This window comes from Hibiscus syriacus, unplaced genomic scaffold, assembly GCF_006381635.1.
Source record: "Hibiscus syriacus cultivar Baekdansim isolate YM2019G1 unplaced genomic scaffold, ASM638163v2 tig00117021_pilon, whole genome shotgun sequence".
NCBI classification, from domain to species: Eukaryota; Viridiplantae; Streptophyta; class Magnoliopsida; order Malvales; family Malvaceae; genus Hibiscus; species Hibiscus syriacus.
The window spans coordinates 2,104,379-2,127,263 of NW_024063527.1; the positions used below are offsets into that span (position 1 = coordinate 2,104,379).

At 33.6% G+C, this 22,885-nt stretch overlaps 1 protein-coding gene across 1 annotated transcript; it reads left to right on the forward strand.

Moving 5' to 3' along the window:
* The first annotated feature begins 8,422 nt into the window (after positions 1-8,422).
* Positions 8,423-12,040, forward strand: LOC120195765 (phosphatidate cytidylyltransferase 2-like). Its single transcript, XM_039197688.1, is given in 11 exon segments — positions 8,423-8,628; positions 8,748-8,899; positions 9,140-9,281; positions 9,479-9,518; positions 9,520-9,636; positions 10,160-10,207; positions 10,307-10,393; positions 11,177-11,305; positions 11,384-11,440; positions 11,643-11,726; positions 11,815-12,040. Coding segments are annotated over 11 exon segments (1,128 nt in total). The 5' UTR covers positions 8,423-8,443; the 3' UTR covers positions 11,902-12,040.
* Positions 12,041-22,885: the final 10,845 nt, after the last annotated feature.

The following is a 22,885-nucleotide window of genomic DNA, read 5'->3' on the forward strand; positions in this document are numbered from 1 at the left end:
CTCTTGTAGGCTCACTAATCGATGATTCTACAAGGAAAGCGTGGGTTTATTTTTTGAAGAAGAAATCAGAAGTCTTTGATACATTCAGAAAATGGAAGGCCATGGTGGAAAATGAAACTGGTTTGAAAGTCAAGCGGTTGAAGTCTGATAATAGAGGAGAGTACATAAATAGAAGATTTAGAGCCTGTGCAAACAATGGGATCAAGATGGAGACAACAGTTCCCATGACACCGTAGTAGAATGGAGTAGCAGAGCGCATGAACAGAACTCTGAATGAACGTGCCAGAAGTATGAGGATACATGCTGGCTTGCCCAAAATGCTATGGGCTGAAGCTATCAACAGTGCAGCTTACCTGATCAACCGTGAGCCCTCAGTTCCCTTGGATGATGGAATACAGAGGAATTTTGGAGCAAGAAATAAATAAACCTTTCACACTTAAGAGTGTTTGGTTGTATTTCTTATGTACACATAAACTCTGCTGAAAGAAATTAGAGAAAATAACCTCAGTGACCGAAAATGTCTTATAATATACGATTTTAACCAATTTTTTTTGGATTTGCGAAAATGACTAACAAATTCGCAACGCGAACTCCAATTTCGCAACCCAGAAGTCAAATCCGCAACACGATTTCCAAATTCGCAACACATAAGTCAAATTCGCAACATAGAAGTCAAATTCGCAAAGCACGTTTATTTTCGCAACGCAAATTTTATTTTCGAATTCGAAACACAATATTAATTTCGCAACACAAATGTAAACAGTATTATCGTAAATCATAACCTTAAACCCTAAATCACAACTCAATCTCATCTCCATCTCTCACTCTCTACGGCGACATCCGTCCCCATCTCCGACAAAATCCGTCTCCATCTCCGGCGAAATCCGTCTATCTCCATCTCTCAAAGCAACCCTCACAACCATTCACGGTTAGAAATGGAAAATCAACCATTGATAGTTAGTTTTTTTAATCTCTTATTTTTATTTTGAAAATTTTGTATTATTATTAGATTTTTCTTATATTGATGATAAATTTATTGGTAATTTAAATATATATAGATTAACTATTTCACTGAGATTGCTTAGTAAATTCATTCGGTTGCTGCCAATACTACTAAACTGTTTAGTCTTTAACCCTGTGAAGTTAGTATTTGTCTTTGTTTTTGTCTTTTTGTTGAAAAAATGCAATTCATTCAAGTTTCAATTTGTAGAAGAATAATTTTTGAAACTTAAATTCGCAACACGAAAATGAAAATCGCAACGCGAAAATAAAAATCACAATGCGATTTTAGTTTCGCGTTGCGATTTTCATTTTCGCGTTGCGAATTTAATTTTCAGAAACTACTCTTATTCTGCAAACTGAAACTTGAATGAATTGCATTACTTCAACCAAAAAACAAAGACAAATACTAACTTCACAGTGTTGTGAATTTAAGTTTCAAGAAGAAACTACTACTCTTTATGTTGTCCTTGAACCTGCACTAAACCTATATGTTGTCCTTTTAAATGTTTATATAAGTGTTTACTTCTGGAATGTTATCTGATGCATTTTGTGAACTATGATGGAATAATGACTTGGGTGAATACTGTGCTAGTTTGAAACATATTTGGCTTTGTTTTCACTGTTTAATATTATGTATATTTATAGTGTATAATTTGTAGTTTTTGGTATATCTAACTTGATATGTTTATTGTTTTTGTAGAATTTTTTTCGGCTCAATTGACCATAAGGAATAAATTAAGCCTAGAATTGTGTCGACGCTTACACCTCTACAAAGAAAATTGTTTGAGGATACTTGCTTCGGGCCATGGCTGAAAGTACAACATCCGAGTGGAGATGCTATGTTGACACATTTGTTTCTTCAGACCATGACTAACGATCTACCCTAGAGGATACAACGTGGTGATGAAGAGATATGGTTTCATTTTCCTCCGGCGTATACTTGTTTTTGGGCGGGAGGAGTTTTGCTTAATCACTGGTCTACGCTTCGGACACGATGAAGTAACCCGGTACACTAGTCATATCTTCAGCCCATCATGGTTATCTCGGGTTTTTCCTGAGCTGGCAAAGTCGAAGCCGAGTTTACACGTTGACGACTTGAAGATATTATTTGTTAAAGATGGTTTTATTCGGATTGATGACCTTGATGTTTTTGAGTATGCCATTTATTACTTTTGCATGTCGGCTTTTTAGGCAAAGAGGGCAGACAACCTATTTCTGAGGACCTAATATTATTGGTAGAGGACCTAAATGCATGAACCTGTTTCCGTGGGGTTCATATCTATGGAAAGCTACCTGGAAGAAGTTGTCGTCTGCCTTAGAGGACCGAAAAAGTTTACGGGGTGATGGTTCTAAATACACTTTGGCAGGCTTTATTTGGGCCTTTAAGGTAAGAATATCTATATAAGGTTTCCAAATTTATAATTAATTATTTAACAATTACTGATGTTTGTGTATTATATACTTTGTAGATTTGGATATTTGAGGCTTTTCCCAGCATGTGGACATATGCGATAAAAAATTGAAATGATATTCCTAGGGCTATTACCTGGAAGAGGATCCGCCTGTTGGATTGGGAAGAGTTACTACCATATACGACGATGAATGATGTAAGTTAACACATAAATACTACCATATATAAACAAGTTATTACTAGTACACGTTTAACTTTGTTTGAGCTTTTATATTGTTAGGAGGCCAACTATCCATTACAGAGGTTGACACCCACAGAGGCTGAGCTTGTCATTGATTGGTGGCAAGCTAGTAAGCGGTTTTTTGATGGGACAGATGATGAGCACCCCTCACTTCGAGAGCCATCACCTGATCGAGCCGATTCTACAGCTCGATACCTGGAGCCATCACCTGATCGAGTCTCTTCTCCACCTCCACCATCACCTATTCCATCACATCATCGAGCCTCTTCTCCACCATCACCTCATGATAGGCGACCAACAAAGAGGCCACGACATTTATTTCCCTGTTCTCTACCTCCACGGGATGAGTAAGGGGAGTTACGTGATGAGGTCAGTGCTTTGCGTCATGAGGTCGGTACTTTACGTGAAGACAATGGTGCATGGCGTGATGAGGTACGGTCTTTACGTGGTGAGGTGGATGTTTTACGCGATGACAATGGTGCGCTACGTGGTGAGATATCTACTTTACATGGTTTTTAGTTGTCATTTGTTGCATTTCCCGTATACCACCCAGATCATACGTCTGAAACATTTCTGACGCTTTAACTGTTTGAGAACCAAATGCATCACCATTGATATTTTAAATCTACATCTGTTTCTACATCAAGTATGTTTCTAAGATAGTTTTGGTTTAGGGTTAACCTACCTCAGTGAGCTGACTGAAATGGATAATATCTGAAAGACATTCTTCAGATATCCAATCTTCCTGCTTGTTAACCAAAAATTACGATGGTTGGGATTTCCCTCGCGTTTAAAGTTGGAAAAAAACAATGAAAATTAGGAATAATCAATGATAACATGCATATTGGCTAAGTTATTCCATTGAGTAAGTTGTTGTTTGGATGGAATAAAGGCTTGGGCTAATATTTATAGTGGAGTCGAAATTTATATATATTGAAATTCAAACTCAAATTGAAATTTAAATTCAAACTCCAATTACATATGAAATGAATTTGAAATGCAGTGTTAAATTGAACATGGAAATTGCATAATTGATTCATACTGTTCAAGTAACATGCTTTATGAACCATCAAGCTAAAAGACAATATTGATTGAGTTCAAAGCTGAGTTGTGAGTTGATAGGGTTGTCACACTTGTCACATGGTGGGAATAAAGTACTAACATGGAAGAGATAGATTGTTTTGTTATGCACAACCAATCTCATCTGAATGAAAATATACATACAATATAATCAAACCAAAACATACATACACAACAAATTTATACATAACAATGTTCAAATAATGTACCCACAACAACGAAATTAATTCGATGAAAAAGGGTTATTTCTAACGAAGTCTGGAATATTATTTTCCAAATAATGTACCCATAACAATGTTCAAATAATGTACCCACAACAATGTTTAATTGATTTGTTGTTTAATTTTCAATCTGCATTATGTTGAAGGTAAAAGCTACCTGTTGAAGGTACAAATTCGCAACGCGAAAGTAAAATTCGCATTGCGATTGTTGCGAAAGTCAAATACGCATTGTGATTTTTGCGTTGCGAATTTGATTTTCACGTTGCATATTTGACTACATAAAATACAACTGAAAAAGATAAAAGACAACAATCTGATAAGTAATAACAACTGAACAGATCATAACAATGTTCAAACTCAAGTTACTAATGCATGTCTAACTAAAAATGTATGCATTCACACATAAAATACACATAATACAACGTTTGCATTTAAAAATCACCTAAGTTACAACAACAACAACAACAAAACCCTGATTCCTATATACAATGGGGTAAAGGGGAGGTAGGGTAGTAGGCTGACCCCAACGCCAGGTTGAGAGCAGCTTCCGTGGAAGACCTCCGGCAGTCAGAAAAATAAAAATCACCTAAGTTAATAAGTCCCAAAAGGTGAAGTCGATTGTGATTGAGAATTTGATTTTGATTGCGATTTTGATTTCCTTTTGCTTGGCATCATACGAGCTTTAGATTTTGATGATGATCTATATTTTGGTAGAGGAAAAGATGATTGTGATGGCACTGATGATCCACAGGTCAACCTTGTATGACCACTTTCCTTGCACCGACTACATGTTGATATCCTCTTCTCTTCACCCTTAGACGGTATATGATCGTGATTTTTTGGTCGGTAAGGTAGCCTGTTGTCCATGACTGGTGGCAAAACTGTTTGTAAGTCATCTGATATGTCCCACTTAGAAGGATATAGAATAGGGTAGACAATCTCGGTATAAGTCTGTCGATATACTTATGTAGTGTAGTAATCTATAGCGTATGCGCTTGAATCATATTGGTTTAGATGAAGAGCAACTTTTATAATATGGTCACACGGATAACCAGATGTTTGTCTTTTCATACAACTACACGTCTTTGCATTTAGATCGACAAGCCCATTTAAGTTATTATCCAATACTTCAAACAAAGTGTTTGAACATGGTTCAACTCTCCATGACGTTGACTTCACAATTGGTTTCGTTGTTTTTTTTTCAGTCTATGGTGTAACACGACGTTCCAATGTTCCTGTAAATTAAAATAAATAATACTTAGTAAAATATATATTAAATATGATAAGTTACGAATTTAAAGAAATAATACTTGCATGATTTATTTTCTTGTAGTACCACTGTTGAATAGAGGCTCGAAAAAACTCCATTAACATAGTAATGGGTAATTTCCAGGAATGACGACTTAGAGCGTTGATTGATTCTGCACTTTAGACGTCATGAAACCATATTTTGCTCCAAGTTGATGTACTCTTGACCATCTTTCAAACCCGACATCTTCTAGTGTTTGAGCACATTGAGGCAAAACACGTCTTAAACAATTTATATCCTTATTAAAATCCACTTCCTGATAAGCTTTTACAGCCTTCCAGTATGTCCATTTGTGATTTTTTATACCAACAGACCTTAATTTTAGATTTCTGTACAAATGAACACCACAAAGTCCATGAAAAGCATCTGGGAAACACCTTCTAACAGTGTTGTCAATTGAGTTTGCCCTATCGGATATGATTGTCAGATTGCTAATATAACCTATGCAATCCCTAAGATGCCTCATAAACCATGTCCATGAATCAGAGGTTTCAGATTTGCCAACCCCGTAAGCTATTGGCAGTATCCCATTGTTAGCATCTATGGCTACTCCTAATAAGTTTACTCCAAGGTATCGACATTTCAAATGTGCTACATCAACTATAATAATTGGGCGCATGCAAGTAATAAACGAACGAATCTACAAAATAATATACACAAGAAATATAATCATTTAAATGTGAAATGCATGTAACTAACAAAAATGAGTCAACAAAATTACATTGATTTACTAACCGCAGCACCAATGGCGATAAACAACAACTCAAATCATCCATCTCTATCTATTTTGATATGAGTTACCAACCCAGGATTTTTCAGCTTTAAATTGTGACAATAAGCCGACAGTTGGGCAAACGATGCTTCTGGTGACCCCTTCAACAATTCCAATGCATAAAATTTGGCTCTCCAAGCTTGAGAATATGAGATACTAATCTTAAACCGAGCATTCATGTCAATCATAATTTCATGTCCCCGATATACCCTGTCATTCAAAAACATTAACTCAGCCAGAAAACCACCCAACACATTTTTGTTTGCCTGTCTATGGTGAGGAAAAACTTGGGTTCTTGAACATGTATGTTTATCAATAAAAGTCATAACTTGAAACATTTCACAATCTTTTATCCTCTTTGTAATCATACGCCACACACAGTTTTTGTCAATCATACACCTTGTTTCGAAACGATCTTTGTTTGATTTGTTAACTTTTAGTTGATAGTCATCTTCCACACATTTCGTATACAAAGCTATCTTCAAGTCTTCCTTTGTATCAAAACAATCATTTTTCTTGATATGAATAACTTTTGTGTAACAATCAACTGTTATCTTTACCAACTCTTCTTCCGGTATCTGAAGTAATTCTGGCATATTCCAGTTATACTCCCGTGGCATTTTCTTCTTTTTCTTTTCTTCGGGAACTTCTTCTTCTTCTTCTTCTTCTTCAGAGTTATATGAATTACAGAATGGATGTTTATCATGTTCATTCACAGTCGTAACTTCCTCCTCATTATCATCAACAACATCTTCTTCGGCAGCGGCTGTTTCATCAAAATTCGGGTATTGACCAATATCAAAATCATTACATGCAGGGTCTGTTTGTTCTTCTGAAACATCATCAAAATCCAAGTATTGACTAAGATCAAAGTCCGGGTATTGACCAAGATCAAATTTCAAATACTAACTAGTTCTCACAATTTTTTCTGTTGACTCATCATCGTCTAACTGGTCAATACGAAAACTGGAATTTGGTGCTGAAAGTTGATTGGGATTGGGATTTGGATTAGGGAAAGGTTGTGGGTTTTGAGATTGTGTTTGGTATTGGAAATGTGGTGAAACAAAATTTTCTTGGTGATGAAATTGTGGTGGAACCATTAAATTTTGAGGTTGATAACAACGTTGTACATTGTGAGCACCATAAACTGGGGTTGAAGAACTTAGTTGATTACTACCCGCTACTGACCCAACTTCACTACTTCTAGGTTCAACAACATACAATGTAACATTATCTTCTTGCGAAACACTAATGTAAGCAATGAATCGTTCAACATCTTCATTATCGGTTAACAAATAAACTTTACATTTTCTCTGATAAGATAACCTAAATCCACTTAAAGACTCTAAATTCAATTTCTTTGCAACACGTAACATTAGAGTTTCATAATTTAACTTTTTTAATGACAGTTTTAATTGAAGATTCATGGGTAAAGGCACATATTGTAAAACACCATGAACATTCTCCCATGACACTCCAAAACACAAATATATCCAAACATGATCAACATCAGATGATTTCATTCTACAAATTGTAAATTAACTTACTAAACAAACGAGCTATAAACTACATATCATCACTAACTTAGAGAAAAACATACATTTATTAAGTTGATAGTTGATAATTTGGGAGAGAAATCATTGAAAAATTATATAGAAATAAAATTATGTAAAAAAATTATAGATGGGGAATGATCGTTGGATATAGGAATGGATGTCGCCGGAGAGAGTGATAGATGGAGATGGAATGAGTTATGATTTAGGGATTTAGGTTATGAGTTGATGCTACTGTGTAGTTATATACCCAAAATATTTGTGTTGCGTAACTAAAACCTGTTGCGAAATTAAATTCGTGTTGTGAATTCGAAAATCGAGTTGCGAATTTGAAATTCAGTTGCGAATTTGAAATTCAATGTTGCGAATTTGGAAATCGCGTTGCGAATTTGACTTATGTGTTGTGATTTACAAATTCGCGTTGCGAATTTGGAAACTAGGTTGCGAAATTGGAGTTCGCGTTGTGAATTTGTTAGTCATTTTCGCAAATCCAAAAAAGGTTGGTTAAAATCGTATATTAAAAGGCATTTTCGGTCACTGAGGTTATTTTCTCAAGAAATAAACTTGATGCCAAATCCAACAAATGTGTCTTTGTTGGTTATGGTGGTGATGAGTTCGGTTACCGGTTTTGGGACTACGAAAATCGGAAGATCATCAGAAGCAGAGATGTCATTTTCAATTAGAATGTGATGTACAAAGACAGGTCAACCATAGAATCAAGTAGCTTCAATACCGAAGCTGAAACATAGGAATTTGCTGAGTTCGAGGAGATTTCTGGAAATGATGTTCAGATCAGTCCTGAAGCAGTTTAAGAAGAACCAGGCACACTTGATTACCGTGACAAGTACAAATCAATGTGGATCCGGACATACTCTACTGTTTGGATGATTGGGGGTTTTGCATTGATTGTCTACATGGGTCATCTCTATATTACAGCTATGGTGGTGGTGATCCAAATATTTATGGCGAGAGAACTATTTAATCTACTCAGGAAAGCACATGAAGATAGGCACCTTCCAGGATTTAGGCTATTAAATTTGTGAGAATCTACATTTTCCTACAGCTACTAAGATTTTTCGCCTCATAGAAGTTAGTCTTGAATCTTACTAGCCTGTTTTTCCATTTCATTAGAATGTATTCATCTTTGTTTCATGGCAGGCACTTCTTCTTCACTGCAATGTTATTTGTATATGGTCGCCTTCTCAATCAACCACTAGTCAATTCTGTAACCCCGGACAAGTATTTGTATCAGTTTGCCAGCAGCCTTATCAAGCATCAAATGGCTATCTGTTACTTCTTGTACATTGCAGGTTTGTTAAGCTTTTTATTTACGTATTCTGATTGAAAACATGGAAGAATAATAATGTCTAGGATGCATCAATTGATATCTTAAATTTCAATTTGGACCAAAGTGGGGCTAGTTTTTCTTTTTTCTGTGAATGCCTATATTGTTTTCTTACTTGTCATATGGTTATTTCACCTTTTTGCATAAAATAATGCCCAAGACCATTGATATCTTTTCCTCTTTTGTGTTGGGTTCTTGGGATCAGGTTTTATGTGGTTTATTCTTACATTGAAGAAGAACATGTACAAGTATCAGTTTCGCCAGTATGCATGGACGCACATGATTCTGATTGTGGTATTCACACAGTCATCCTTTACTGTGGCCAACATCTTTGAAGGAATTTTTTGGTAACTTTTCCTTCTGTAACATGCTTCCTACTGGGTCTCTTAATAACAGATGGACACAGTCAAGATGAAAAATAAAGAAGGATCTCTGTTTTGTAATTTTAATCATTTGAATGTTGATACTTAGACTGTATTGTCTCTTTCCCTATTCTTCACCGCTGTCTTCTTCTTGCTTAACAAAAGACGTCATTTCTTTCCAGGTTTCTTCTTCCAGCATCACTTATTGTTATCAACGACATTTTTTGCTTATATTGTTGGGTTCTTCTTTGGAAGAACACCATTAATCAAATTATCTCCAAAGAAAACATGGGAGGGATTTATTGGAGCTTCAGTTACAACTATGATCTCTGCATTTGTGGTGAGCATTTTTTTTCTATTTTGCATTTGACTCCATCGTCTTTGTAGTCAGGGTTTCATTTATCTTCTTCCGGTTTTACCTCTATTGGTAGGAAAATTCACTAAACTACAAATTCCAAATACAATGCAATAGTCCAGGTGACAATAATATTCAAATCCAATCTTAATGAAAAGGTTAATGCCGTAGTAGCATTCTCTGTGTTGACAAGTTTAATAGATTATGCAGTGAAAAGCATCATTCTCAACCTTCATTTGTAGAGGATTTATTTAACTCGTTCTCTTAAGCATGAATTTGACGCCCATCCTAAACCTGTAATATCCAGTGTTAGTGCCTTTTGTATATTTTCATTTTCTTAAGCTGAAGAACAAGTTTGCTATAAACACTCATTTTTGTTTTCATTTTCTTCGCATATTTTCATTGTATATCTTTAATCATCTGTGAAAGTTTTGTTCCTTTTGTTTTATTTACATATTTTCATCCTAAAATGTGTTCATAAACATGGTGTAAATTTTTGCACATGCAGCTTGCAAATATCTTGGGTCGTTTCCAGTGGCTAACCTGTCCAAGGAAGGTAATTATTGGATCACAATCCTATTCTTTGATTCTTCAAGAAGCACAGCATTCCACTTCGTTTTTCAGAAAAGTCATGGTGTGAGGGTACTGGTTGCAGGATTTATCAACTGGTTGGCTTCAATGTGACCCAGGTCCTTTGTTTAAGCCAGAATATTATACTTTACCAGGATGGATTCGTCAACTGGTAAGCTTACATATTATTGTATCTGAATCTATTGCCATATTTATTCCTTGAGTTGGTACGATCTGGTTTTACTTGAAAGAGAGGATTGTGATTTAATTTGCCCATAAAAGTTTCAACATGGATTTCTTGTGTGATCGTTCCGAATTCCCTTGTTTAAAGGGAAACACTATATGTTTCAATTCTAGTAGACTGTCAACAGAAAGCTTATTGTTCAATTTGAATGCGTCTCTCACTAAAATATTAACCGCTATGGTGGACGAGATCTGCTTGTAGCATATAGGTTTAGTGTCTTCATCTCTGTCAGTTTGTTGAATGATTATCATCTCAAGTCAAAGTGCTTGGGTCCTTTTAAGTCCTGATGTCAAATTTTAAGCTATGTTACTTGGACTCAAGGATGAGTTCCAGGTATGTTTCTGACATGGCCCAACTTTTCTCAAGTATTTTCACATATCTGGAGGATCATACATCTATTCCATGTTCAAATATGCGTATGCTGGGCTTGAGTACTTTCGGGAGAATGAAAAGTCCTTGTAACATATATTCTAACGCCGGGAACTTTTGCACGAACCTAGCGACCTCAGTGGTTAAGGGATTATTGTTATGCCTTGAGGTCCCGGGTTTGAGCACCACGTATGCAGGGTATAGAGCGTTCATTGACAAATGATTGAGTCTTTTGAATAGATATTATCTTGTATTCACCTCATATTAATAAAAAAAATTAATAAATAACGCCGGTAACTTTGATAGGAACAGGTTTAAAGGTTAGTTTGTTATTTTATGTAGTTACCTTGGCAAGAGATCTCTATTTTGCCAGTTCAGTGGCATGCTTTATGCCTTGGTTTGTTTGCATCAATCGTAGCACCTTTCGGGGGCTTTTTTGCAAGTGGTTTCAAAAGAGCTTTTAAAATCAAGGTATGAACTTCTTTCCTGTTCTCTCTTCAGATTTTTGCTATAAATTCTGTTAACTCCAACTTTTAATATTTGCTATAGGACTTTGGAGATAGCATTCCCGGGCATGGTGGAATTACAGATAGAATGGATTGGCAGGTGCAAAAATTCTAACTTTTCATCCTAATCAAACATTTCAGTTAAATGTTGAGTCATCTATATTACTCAAACTCGAGCGTCAGTGATAGATATAGGTTGTGTCCTATACAGATATGTTCAAACTTTTGAAGTTTTTCCACCTACATAGAGCGTTGCTTCAGTATATCTATGCGACTCTGACATACTCGATCATTACATGTAGATGGTGATGGCGGTGTTTGCATACATCTATCACCAGTCATTCATTGTGTGCCAAGGCATCTCGATTGAAATGATCTTGGACCAGGTAAAAGATCTTTTAGGCTGTTCTTCTGTTTGTCTTGGAACTATAACCGTAAACGCTGCGATGCTTATAATTGTTTCTTGCTATGCAGATCTTGACGAAACTTACTTTCGAGGAGCAGCAAAACCTTCTCGTAAAGCTCGGGCATATCTTGCAGGAAAGACTGGGACATCCTTAAATATGTGGCTGATGCAGCCTATCGTCTCGTTCCTTTCCCGAGCATGTACGAATACATGGTTTCGAAAATGATTTTGTATATGGTGTTGCTATCCTGGTCTCCATTTGCTTTAGATAGAGGTATTCTTTGTTTTCACTTTGTACAGTGTAACATTAAGCCAATTAATCATCGACTAATATACATGAAACCTTAATGGGGAGTTATATGTTGTGGTGTTACTTCTTTCTCATTCTTTCGTTTAGTTCCCTCGATTTGTCACATCTCCTATAGGATGTGAGGTTAATGTTCTCTGTGTTCCTGGGACTTGACATTTCTTCCCACTCAATCTCGTCACGGGCCATCAACATGATTGTTAACACTATCTATTTCATTCATTGAGACGTTTGATGTGAAATTAAATAGTTAAAGAATCGCTCAAATATTATTTATTACGAAGTCATTATTTTCTTTCTAAAGAAAACATATATAATAATGGGCTGATTCCACAAGATAATATTCTCGATTTTTTTTTTCACGAGATAATGCTGTGGACATATTATTTGCTGAGATAGGGTTAATTATACAGTGACCAAAGAGGTCGCCATGCACGCCCAACGACCAAGGAGGTCGCCATGCACTCAGAGCAACCAAGGAGCGGGAGCTGCATGGTGTGTATGGGGGGGGGGAGATCGGTGCATGCACGCATGGGGGGAGATCGGTGCATGCATGGGGAGATCAGTGCATGGGGAGATCGGTGACCAAAGTGTGTAGGTCGCCATGGAGTCCCGGCGACATGGTAGGTCGCCATGGAGTCCCGGCGACCAAGCTGTGGATTCCTGCACCACACCCAAACTTTAACCCTATCCCTCATGCATGTGTTGCATCCATAGCTGGGAGATTCCTGCATCGCGACCAAGCTTTAACCCTATCACTCATGCATGCGTTGCATCCATAGTTGGGAGATTCCTGCATCCGTAGCTGCATGCGTTGCATCCATAGTTGCATGATTGCAGCGTTAATTTAGCTGCTAAATGCAACAAATATTGCTGTTCAATTGAAGACTTTCAATGCTCAATAGTTATACGATTCAATCCTAATATTATTTTCTTCAATAGTCAAATTTAATGACTCTGTACAACGTTTTTTTGCTTTATATAAATGATATGGGGTTTAGGGTAGAAGCAAAAGCAGAACCAGGAGCATAAGCATAAGCACATATAAACTTTGCTGAGAGCAAGAAAAGGAAGAAGAAGAAAATAAGATAAAGGATAAGACATAGTTCGTGAGGTAATTTTTTATTGTTTAATTTAGTTTATTATATTAAATTATTAGTTTGTTAGTTTAGGGTTTAGGGTAAAACTAAAATCTAGTTAATTAGTTTGTTAGTATAAATTATTAGTTTGTTAGTTTAAATTATATATTATATTATATAAAAAATTAGTTAATTAGTTTATTAGTTTAAGTTATTAAATATAAAAAAATATTAATTAATTTGTTAGTGTCTTTAAACGTATATTAGGTTGTTCTTTGAAGTTGAAGTTATATTATAAAAAAAATTAATTAGTGCTTAATTAGTGTGTTATTTTAACTAAGTTATATTATAATAAAGAAATAGTTTATTAGTTTAAGTTATATTATAATATATTAGATTATATAAAATTAATTTGTGGGAGCTACTGTTGTTTAAATAAATTAAACGGTTTACACATACAGGGCATTATTCCACAACATTTGTCCATGTTCGAAGAAATAAACAAAGAAGGAAAAGAAAGGAAAGGAGGAAGGCATAAATACGTGAGTAATTTATTATTTTTTGTTGTCCATTTTTTGTTGTTGTGTATGTGTAAATTAGTTAGTTGGTAAGTTTATATTAGATTATATAAATTAATTTGTGCGAGATAATTTCTGTTTAAAAAAAATATTGTGTTTAAAAATATTTAGTGTTGTTTTAAAAAAAAATATTTTGTTTAATTTATATTGTATGTGTAAATTAGTAAGGAGTAAAAATTAATTGAATGAAATAATCCGGCCAATACATTATCACGATATTTTGCCTAACAAATTTGTTTGATATTTTTAAAAAATAAAAAATATTATCAAACTAATCATGATTATTAGTAATAATTACTAAATGATTAGTATCAAATCTAAATCATTAAATATTTATAATAAATAATTATTAGTAATCATGACTAAATTATATTATTATTAAATCATTAAATATCAAATCATTAGATTAATAATAATTATTAAATCATTATTAGTAATATTAATAATCAATCAATTAATCAAGTTAAATAACAAATTTTATTTGATCATTAATATAATAGTATATTATATTATATTTAATGATTTAATGTTTTATGAAATTATCTTATCTAATATTTTAATCTAAATTAATTAATTTTTTTATTTGTAGAGAAAATGAGCAACAACTTTTTCACGATTGTCCATTATAATGGAAAAATTATGGAAAATGAGGTCGGAGTAGTTTTTCAGTATGAAAAACCAATAAATATGATGTTCAAAAAAAGACATCACATTTATAGAAATGAAGCATAAGATAGAAAGAAAAATTCGAGCTGCAGTTGATGGTTTGAGGTATAGGTTTATGATATGCCCCAACCCAGTCAGATATGTTGCAGTTCTACTTGAAGAAGATGATGATATTGGAACCATGGTTAGATTACATGAGTCAACCAATATAGCAGTTATTGAGTTATTTGTTGATGTGCGTAACATATGTGATGTTCTTGGGTCATCAAGAGGTGTGGCTCAAAATCCATCTGAAATGGCTTTATATAGTCAGTTTGAGGAGCCGACATACATGTTCTCGAACAGTTTTATGGCACTATTGGAAAGTGTAAATGAAGTCGGGGGGACATCTGTAACAACAGAGTATGAGACGAGAAATATACCGGAATTGGTTGTTGATATTGACGCTGAAAATCGATGGGGAGAAATTCACGATGATACAAGCGAAGATGAAGAAACTGAAGAACCCGTTTTGGGCGACGACGAAAATATTTTTTGTGGAGGTGCAATTGATGAAGTTCCGGCACCGTATGAAGCTACTCCTCACATGTACGAGATAGACTATGATGCGATGAGGGCACCTGAATTCCCAGACATGCCACATTTACCTCTGTACCAAATGACTGAATCATTCGATAATTCTGGTGAATTTTCAGTTGGGGTGCAATTCAGAGGAAAAAATGAAGCTACGCTGGCGATTAAAGAGTACTGCATCAAATGCCATGTTGATGTCCATGTTGCAGAGTCTAACCAGAAAACCCTATACGCAAAGTGTGTAAAATATGGCCCAGAGTGCAAGTGGAAGATCAGAGTGTCGAAAAATCAAAGGCACGATGTTTGGGTCATCACGAGGTACAATGGTCGGCACACATGTTTGCGAAACTCCATCGAACAAGACCATCGACTATTGGACTCCGATGTAATATGTGAATACGTGAAGGCGATGGTTGAAAAGGATCCAAGGATATCTTGTTCAGTGTTAGCTGCATCTATTCGAAGCCAATTTGGATATCAAGTAAAATATGGCAAGGTGTGGAATGCGAAGATGAAGGCAATGAAGCTGACGTATGGAGATTGGGATACATCGTACAATGAGCTACCACATTTGCTACAAGCAATGAAGCGATTTATCCCAGGAACCATAGTGAAGTCTCAAACCATGCCCGCATATGACGAAGAAGGTCAACTTCTGCGAGGGAAAAAAATATTTCATAGACTATTTTGGGCATTCAAGGCATGTATTGAAGGATTTTCATTTTGCAAACGTATGATCCAAGTAGATGGTACGTGGTTGTATGGTCAATATAGGCATGTACTTTTGATGGCAGTTGCTCAAGATGGTGAGCGAAATATCTTCCCAATTGCATTCGCCATTGTTGAGGGTGAGACAACAGAGGTTTGGGATTTCTTTCTGACCAATCTACGTCAATATGTCGTTCGTGAAGATGGAGTTTGCTTGATATCCGATAGAGTAACGGGTATTTTGGCGGCAATTGAACGACCAGGAAGTCGTTGGATACCTCCGTATGCATATCTGACATTATGTATCCGTCATATTGGTAAGAATAGTATCGACCAGTTTCATAACGCACATATTCGTAGCGAGATAGTCAGCATGGGTAAGTTTTATTTACAATATTTGTGCATTTTTACGTGGTTTTTTTAATTGCGGTTTAACAAAATATATTATGGAACAGGATACGAACTACGTCGATCAAATTTTGACAAGAGATTGGAGAATTTGAAGGTATTTTACGATGATCAGCGTGTTTGGAAGTGGGGGGCTTCAAAAATACCGCGGGAAAAATGGTCGCAAGCATACGATGAAGGTCGGAGATATGGACATATGACCACAAACCTTGTTGAGGCCATTAATTCTGTACTAAAAGGTACACGCCATCTCCCAATAACGAGTGTGGTGAAAGAGACATACTTTAGATTGGCTAAAGTTTGGTCGGACAAAGGTAAGGAAATTGAGAGTCTCATAAATAGAGGTCAAACTTGGGCTCCTACAGTGGTGGAATCAATGGAAGCAAATGAGCGATTGACAACATCAATGGTTGTTCATAATTTCGACCGAGTTGGTCATACTTTTGTCGTGTCGTGCATACGCCGTAACGTCGGAGGAGAAGACCAAATATTTAGAGTTGATTTACGACACAAATGGTGTGATTGTGGTCGTTTTCAGGCATGGAAATATCCATGTGCTCATGCAGTCGCTGAATGTATGTATGCTGGTGTAAGCGCATACACTTATGTTGATGAATGCTTCCACCTACGTAGGATATTAAATGTCTACAGCTATGCGTTCAGACAGATCCCGAATGAATCATATTGGCCCAAAAAAAATCACGATGAATGACTACCAAATCCAATGCTTCGCAGAAGATAGAAGGGTCAACCTGAGTCCACTCGAATTCATACCAGTATGGATTTCCATGCTAGAGAGAGAGGTCAAGCAAAGAGATGCAGATTATGTAGGGGTGAAGGCCATTCAAAAAACAATTGTCCTAATTTACCAAGATATAGGCCTCATCATTACTAATCATATATGTATTTCTATGTATTTATCCGGATTATGTGTGGTTCAATTAACGCCAATTTCGTTACATAACTAATATTGTCCCGGCATACATACCAGAGTTTGTGCAGTCTGAGGCACCCATCTATTATTAATATTTAATGATTTGATAGTAATGATTAGTAATAATGAAATTATTATTAATATTTAATTATTTGATAGTAATGATTAGTAATTATTAATAATAATGAAATTATAATAATAATGATTTACTAATAGGGTGATAAATTATTATATATTCACATTTAAGTTGAAATTATGTAATTTTTGTCGATAAAATATTCGACCGGAGTTTTTAAATAGAGGGACCTAATTGATATGACATTTATAATTCGAGGACTTGAATAGATTTGAATGGACGTGTGGTTCAATTAACCATAAAAATGATTTGATAATAATCATTATAATGATTTAATAATGAATTTAATATTTAATGATTTGATGATTTAGTAATGATATGATAATAATCAATATAATAATGATTTGATAATAATCATTATAATAATGATTTAGTAATAATCATTATAATAATGATTTAACAATGATTTAAATATTTAATGATTTGATGATTTAGTAATGATTTGATAATAATCATTATAATAATGATTTAATAATAATCATTATAATAATTATTATAATAATAATTTAATAATAATGTAATAATAATGATTTGATTGTAATGATTTAGTAATGATTAGTAATAATGAAATTATTATTAATATTTAATGATTTGATATTAATGATTTAGTAATGATTAGTAATAATGAAATTATTATTAATTTTTAATGATTTGATAGTAATGATTAGTAATAATAATTTATTATTAATATTTAATGATTTGATAGTAATGATTAGTAATAATAATTTATTATTAATATTTAATGAATTAATACTAATGATTTAATAATGATTAGTAATATTGAAATTATTATTAATATTTAATGATTTGATAGTAATGATTAGTAATGATTAGTAATAATAATTTATTATTAATATCTAATAATTTGATATTAATGATTTAGTAATGATTTGATAGTAATGATTTACGACTTGAACAATGAACAATGTTTGGTTCAATTAACCATATTTTCGTTACATAACTAGTAATGAAATTATAATAATGATTAGTAATAATGAAATTATTATTAATATTTAATGATTTGATAGTAATGATTTAGTAATGATTAGTAATAATGAAATTATTATTAATATTTAATGATTTGATAGTAATGATTTAGTAATGATTAGTAATAATAAAATTATTATTAATATTTAATGATTTGATAGTAATGATTAGTAATAATAATTTATTATTAATATTTAATGATTTGATAATAATGATTTAGTAATGATTAGTAATAATGAAATTATTATTAATATTTAATGATTTAGTAATGATTAGTAATAATGAAATTATTATTAATATTTAATGATTTGATAGTAATGATTAGTAATAATATTTTATTATTAATATTTAATGATTTGATATTAATGATTTAATAATGATTTGATAGTAATGATTTATGACTTGAACAATGAACAATGTTTTATTCAATTAACCATATTTCCGTTACATAACTAGTAATGAAATTATAATAATGATTTAGTAATTATTAGTAATAATGAAATTATTATTAATATTTAATGATTTGATATTAATGATTTAATAATAATTAGTAATAATGAAATTATTATTAATATTTAATGATTTAGTAATGATTTGTTAAGGTTTGAAAACACTAGTCTAATTTCAATATTAAATTTGTAACAATTAACAAACTAGTTTACAATTGTTGCCGATGTCGGAGTGTTGTTGAATGATAATGTTGGGGCGGACGTCTGATGCGTTGTGGCCGTTGCGGTTGCTCAGGAGTATGATACCCATCCTCCTCATTCATTGGGGGCATTTGAATTGACATGTGTTCAAAGTCATACGTCGACGAAAACATGGGAGAGTAGATGGATGCATCAGGCTGCACAAACTCTGGTATGTATGCATCGCCGAACGGTTGTGGTGCGCTATTATCCACATCGGTCATTTCCGCTTCTGGTTGTTGAGATGAACTCCCACTCCCACTTGGTAAAGAGTATTCAACTTTACCAAATCTTTTCTTAAACCTCAACAATTGTCGCCTCTCTACAATTATTGTCAAGAATGACTTTCCATTATCCAAAAAATAAGCAAGGTAAGCTGAAGTCTCAAAATTAAAGTCGTCGTCTTGAATGTCGTCAAGAGTTGGCATGAATGAAGGCCTATTGTTCAAAGCATTAATGTAGGTTTCATGCTTCTCAACCCAATTAACATTTTCTTTACGACGACCATCAAATCTGTGCAGCTGGTCATGCGTCTCAACTCAATTCACCTGACGACGACCATCTAAGATTTGGAGGAGGTAATGATCCCATGGACTCCGCGGAATAGGTTGGTGGAAGTGGAATTGCCTCAACACTCTATCCCCAAATTGGATCTCAACAAAAGCAAAATTGATCAATGGTGTAACAGCACACCAATATTGAAACCCATCTAAAATATCGTGCAGTATCAACGCAAGTATTTCTTCATTCATGTATGGTCTCCAATTAAACTGTAAAATTACGAAAATAATAAAATTTATTTAAATCAAATAATATAGTTAATTTAAATAATAATTAAAAATAACATATTATACATACCTCCTTTTTTACCTTAATGTCGATCTTCAGCCTGAACTCTTTAATGTTGTTGTGCACCAACCCCGTGCCTTCAATTTTATGCCTCCATCTGTATATTAATCAAAAAAAATATGGTCATTTTTATTTTATAATTAATATTTTATATTAAAATAGAAAATTCATATTACCTTCCGGCAAGAGGAAAGTCAATCGCAATCCGACTAATCGGTGTCAGAAATGGAAGTTTATGCCAAGCCCATGACTGTAGCAGCAACAAACATCCACCGATTTCTGCTGTATTATTATCATTCACGACTAATGATGCCTTGCACATCTCACGATACAAGAACGCCAATATCGCCGATCCCCAGCTATATTGCCTATTATTCTCAAAATTTCTTAAAAAAAGAAGATACTGAGTGTGAACATAACTACCGGATTTATCCGGCATTAAAATACCTCCAATCAATTGAAATATATATGCTCGTGTTGCATATATAATTTTGTGCTCCGTACTATTTAGTTGAAGCTGAAATTTATTCTTCAACCATGACAACCTCACACGCCACCCTTTACACTCTGGTTGTACGGGCGTTTTCCCAAGAAACAAGCTACAAAGTTGTGCCACATTATTAAACTCATGTGACATTACCACTGACATCCCATTTGTTTGGACCCCGAGTTGCAATGTCACATCCTCCAGAGTTATCGTACATTCGCTACACTGCAAATGAAACGTGTGCGTTTCTGGTTTCCAACGCTCAATCAAGGCACTGATCAAACCTGAGACCAACTTGTAATCTCGCACAAATGTTACATACCAAAATCCAGCCTCCTGCAAGTTTTCTTCTATCAATCTGTGTGGCTTGGGCACTTTATGTAGCCGAAGACGAAGGACTCGCTGCTCGTTCTCCTACAATTAAATAATGCAAAAAAAATTATCACAATCATCATAAAATAATATTCAAATATTTATTAATTATAATTCATTAAACAAATATTTTATTCACCATTATTCCCAAATGACTTGAAATATGTTCATTGTCAAGTCTCAGCAGTGGAATTTGGTCAGCCATTGGAATGAATCTGTAAAAAAAAGTAAACAACACTATTTAAAAAATCATTTAATATAACTAATATAATCTAACTAACTAACTATTTCACAACACAACAAAAAAATTTAATATAATAACTTATAATATATTAAACTAATAAACTAACAAACTAAACTTTTTAAAATATAAGTTAAACGTAAATTTTCCCTTAAACAACTAATAAACTATTTTTTAATATAACTTTAACTATTCTTTAATATAACGTTAACTAATAAACTATTTTTAATATAACTTAAACTAATAAATGATTTTTAATTATAATTTATTACTAAAAAACTAATTAACTAATTTTTTATATAATATAAATTCAACAAATAAATATAACTTAACTATTTAACTAACACAAACTAATTACATATTTTTTTATATATAATTAACGACTAACAAACTAACTGATTATTTTTATTAATATGTAACTATCAAACATACTAATTAAATAATTTTTTATTTCTATATGATATAACTTAAACTAACAATAATATAACTTAAACTACCAAACTAATTAACTAATTTTTTGTTTTACCCTAATTTATAATAATAAACTAATTAACTAATAATTTATAACAATTAACTAATTTAAATAATTATTCTTTTATATAACTTAAACTAATTAACTAATTTTTTTATATAATATAAATTCAACAACCAAAATATAACCATCAAGCAAGCTAATTAATTACAATTTTGTTTTTACCTTAAACTAACTAACTAATTAACTAAAATGTTGTAAACCCTTAAACCATAAACTAACAATCTAATAATTTAAAATAAAAAACTAATTTAAATAATTAAAAAGCTTACCTCGATGTTGTGGTCTCCCTTTCTTCTTCTTCCTCTTTTCCCTTGCTCTCTTCTCCCTTTCTTTCTTTTATGTTTCACTCATTAACCCCCATCCAATATATAATACAACCACCCCCGTTTTCCTTCAATTATTCACCTTTGCATGGGCCATTCACGTGAGCTGAAGGACTGCAATAATGCAGCAATAAGTGCTGCAATAATGCAGCTGAATTCACGCTGCATGCGAGCAGAGGTTTGCGGAGAGCAGACCACGTGAACAAAGCTCTTGGTGACCTATCCCATGCCCCGTGCATAGCCTATGCATAGCACCAAAGCAGAGCATCAGCCGGGCAAAGCATCACGAGAACGTTGGACGCCGGGCGTGCATGGCGACCTATGCTGGTTCGTCTGGATGCTGCCACGTCGTAGGTCGCCCGGAGTGCATGGCGACCTACGGCCATCACTGTAGAATATACCCCATTCGAGCAATTAATCTGAACACTGCATTATCTCGTGAAATAAAAACTTCGACTGCATTATTTCGTTGATTTCGCCAATAATAATGTGTAGCACTACAACTTACCACTTACAAACTTTAAGATTTTTTGTGTTTGATTAATGTTGAATAATATTGAGTCAATTCCCCACTCACAATTGACAACCCACTAGTATATCAAATTCGTGTGGGACATACTTGAATATCAAATTTATATGTTTAAATAATTTAATTCAAGTAAAATGTACTAACGTGAGTTTTAATTTGTTTCTTCTATTAGAGGTGGGTATACGGGCTACCGCCCGTTTAGTCCGCGGATTTTGACGATACGAGCTTAAACGGAGCGGTTTAAAAGGTCCGCAATCATAAACGGTTTTGAATTTTAAGGCCCGTGGCCCGTTCGTTTAACTCACGGGTTAAACGGGCTTACACATGGCCCGTTAAATAAAAATAATTTTAAATGCAATAAAAAATAATGTTCTAACTTGCTACACCTTTAAAAATGATCCAGTAACTTGAAAATAAATGTAGCATCATCAAAATAATAAATAATATTTAAAATTTATTTTAAATACCCGGAAATGATTATAAAATAATATTTTTTTAATTTTTTAATCATTAATATATATAACGATATAATTACTTAAACTCAAATTAAAAAAAACAATATTCACTTATATCACCAAATTGAAAAACAAATAAAACAATAACCACATTATACTTTTTATAAGACACGATTATTCAAGGTTATAATATGAAGACACATAAGTGTTTGCAAGCAGAAATTCAAACATAAAAATTCAACAAAGTCAAACATTATACAAATCTAACAATTTTTCTTTTGTA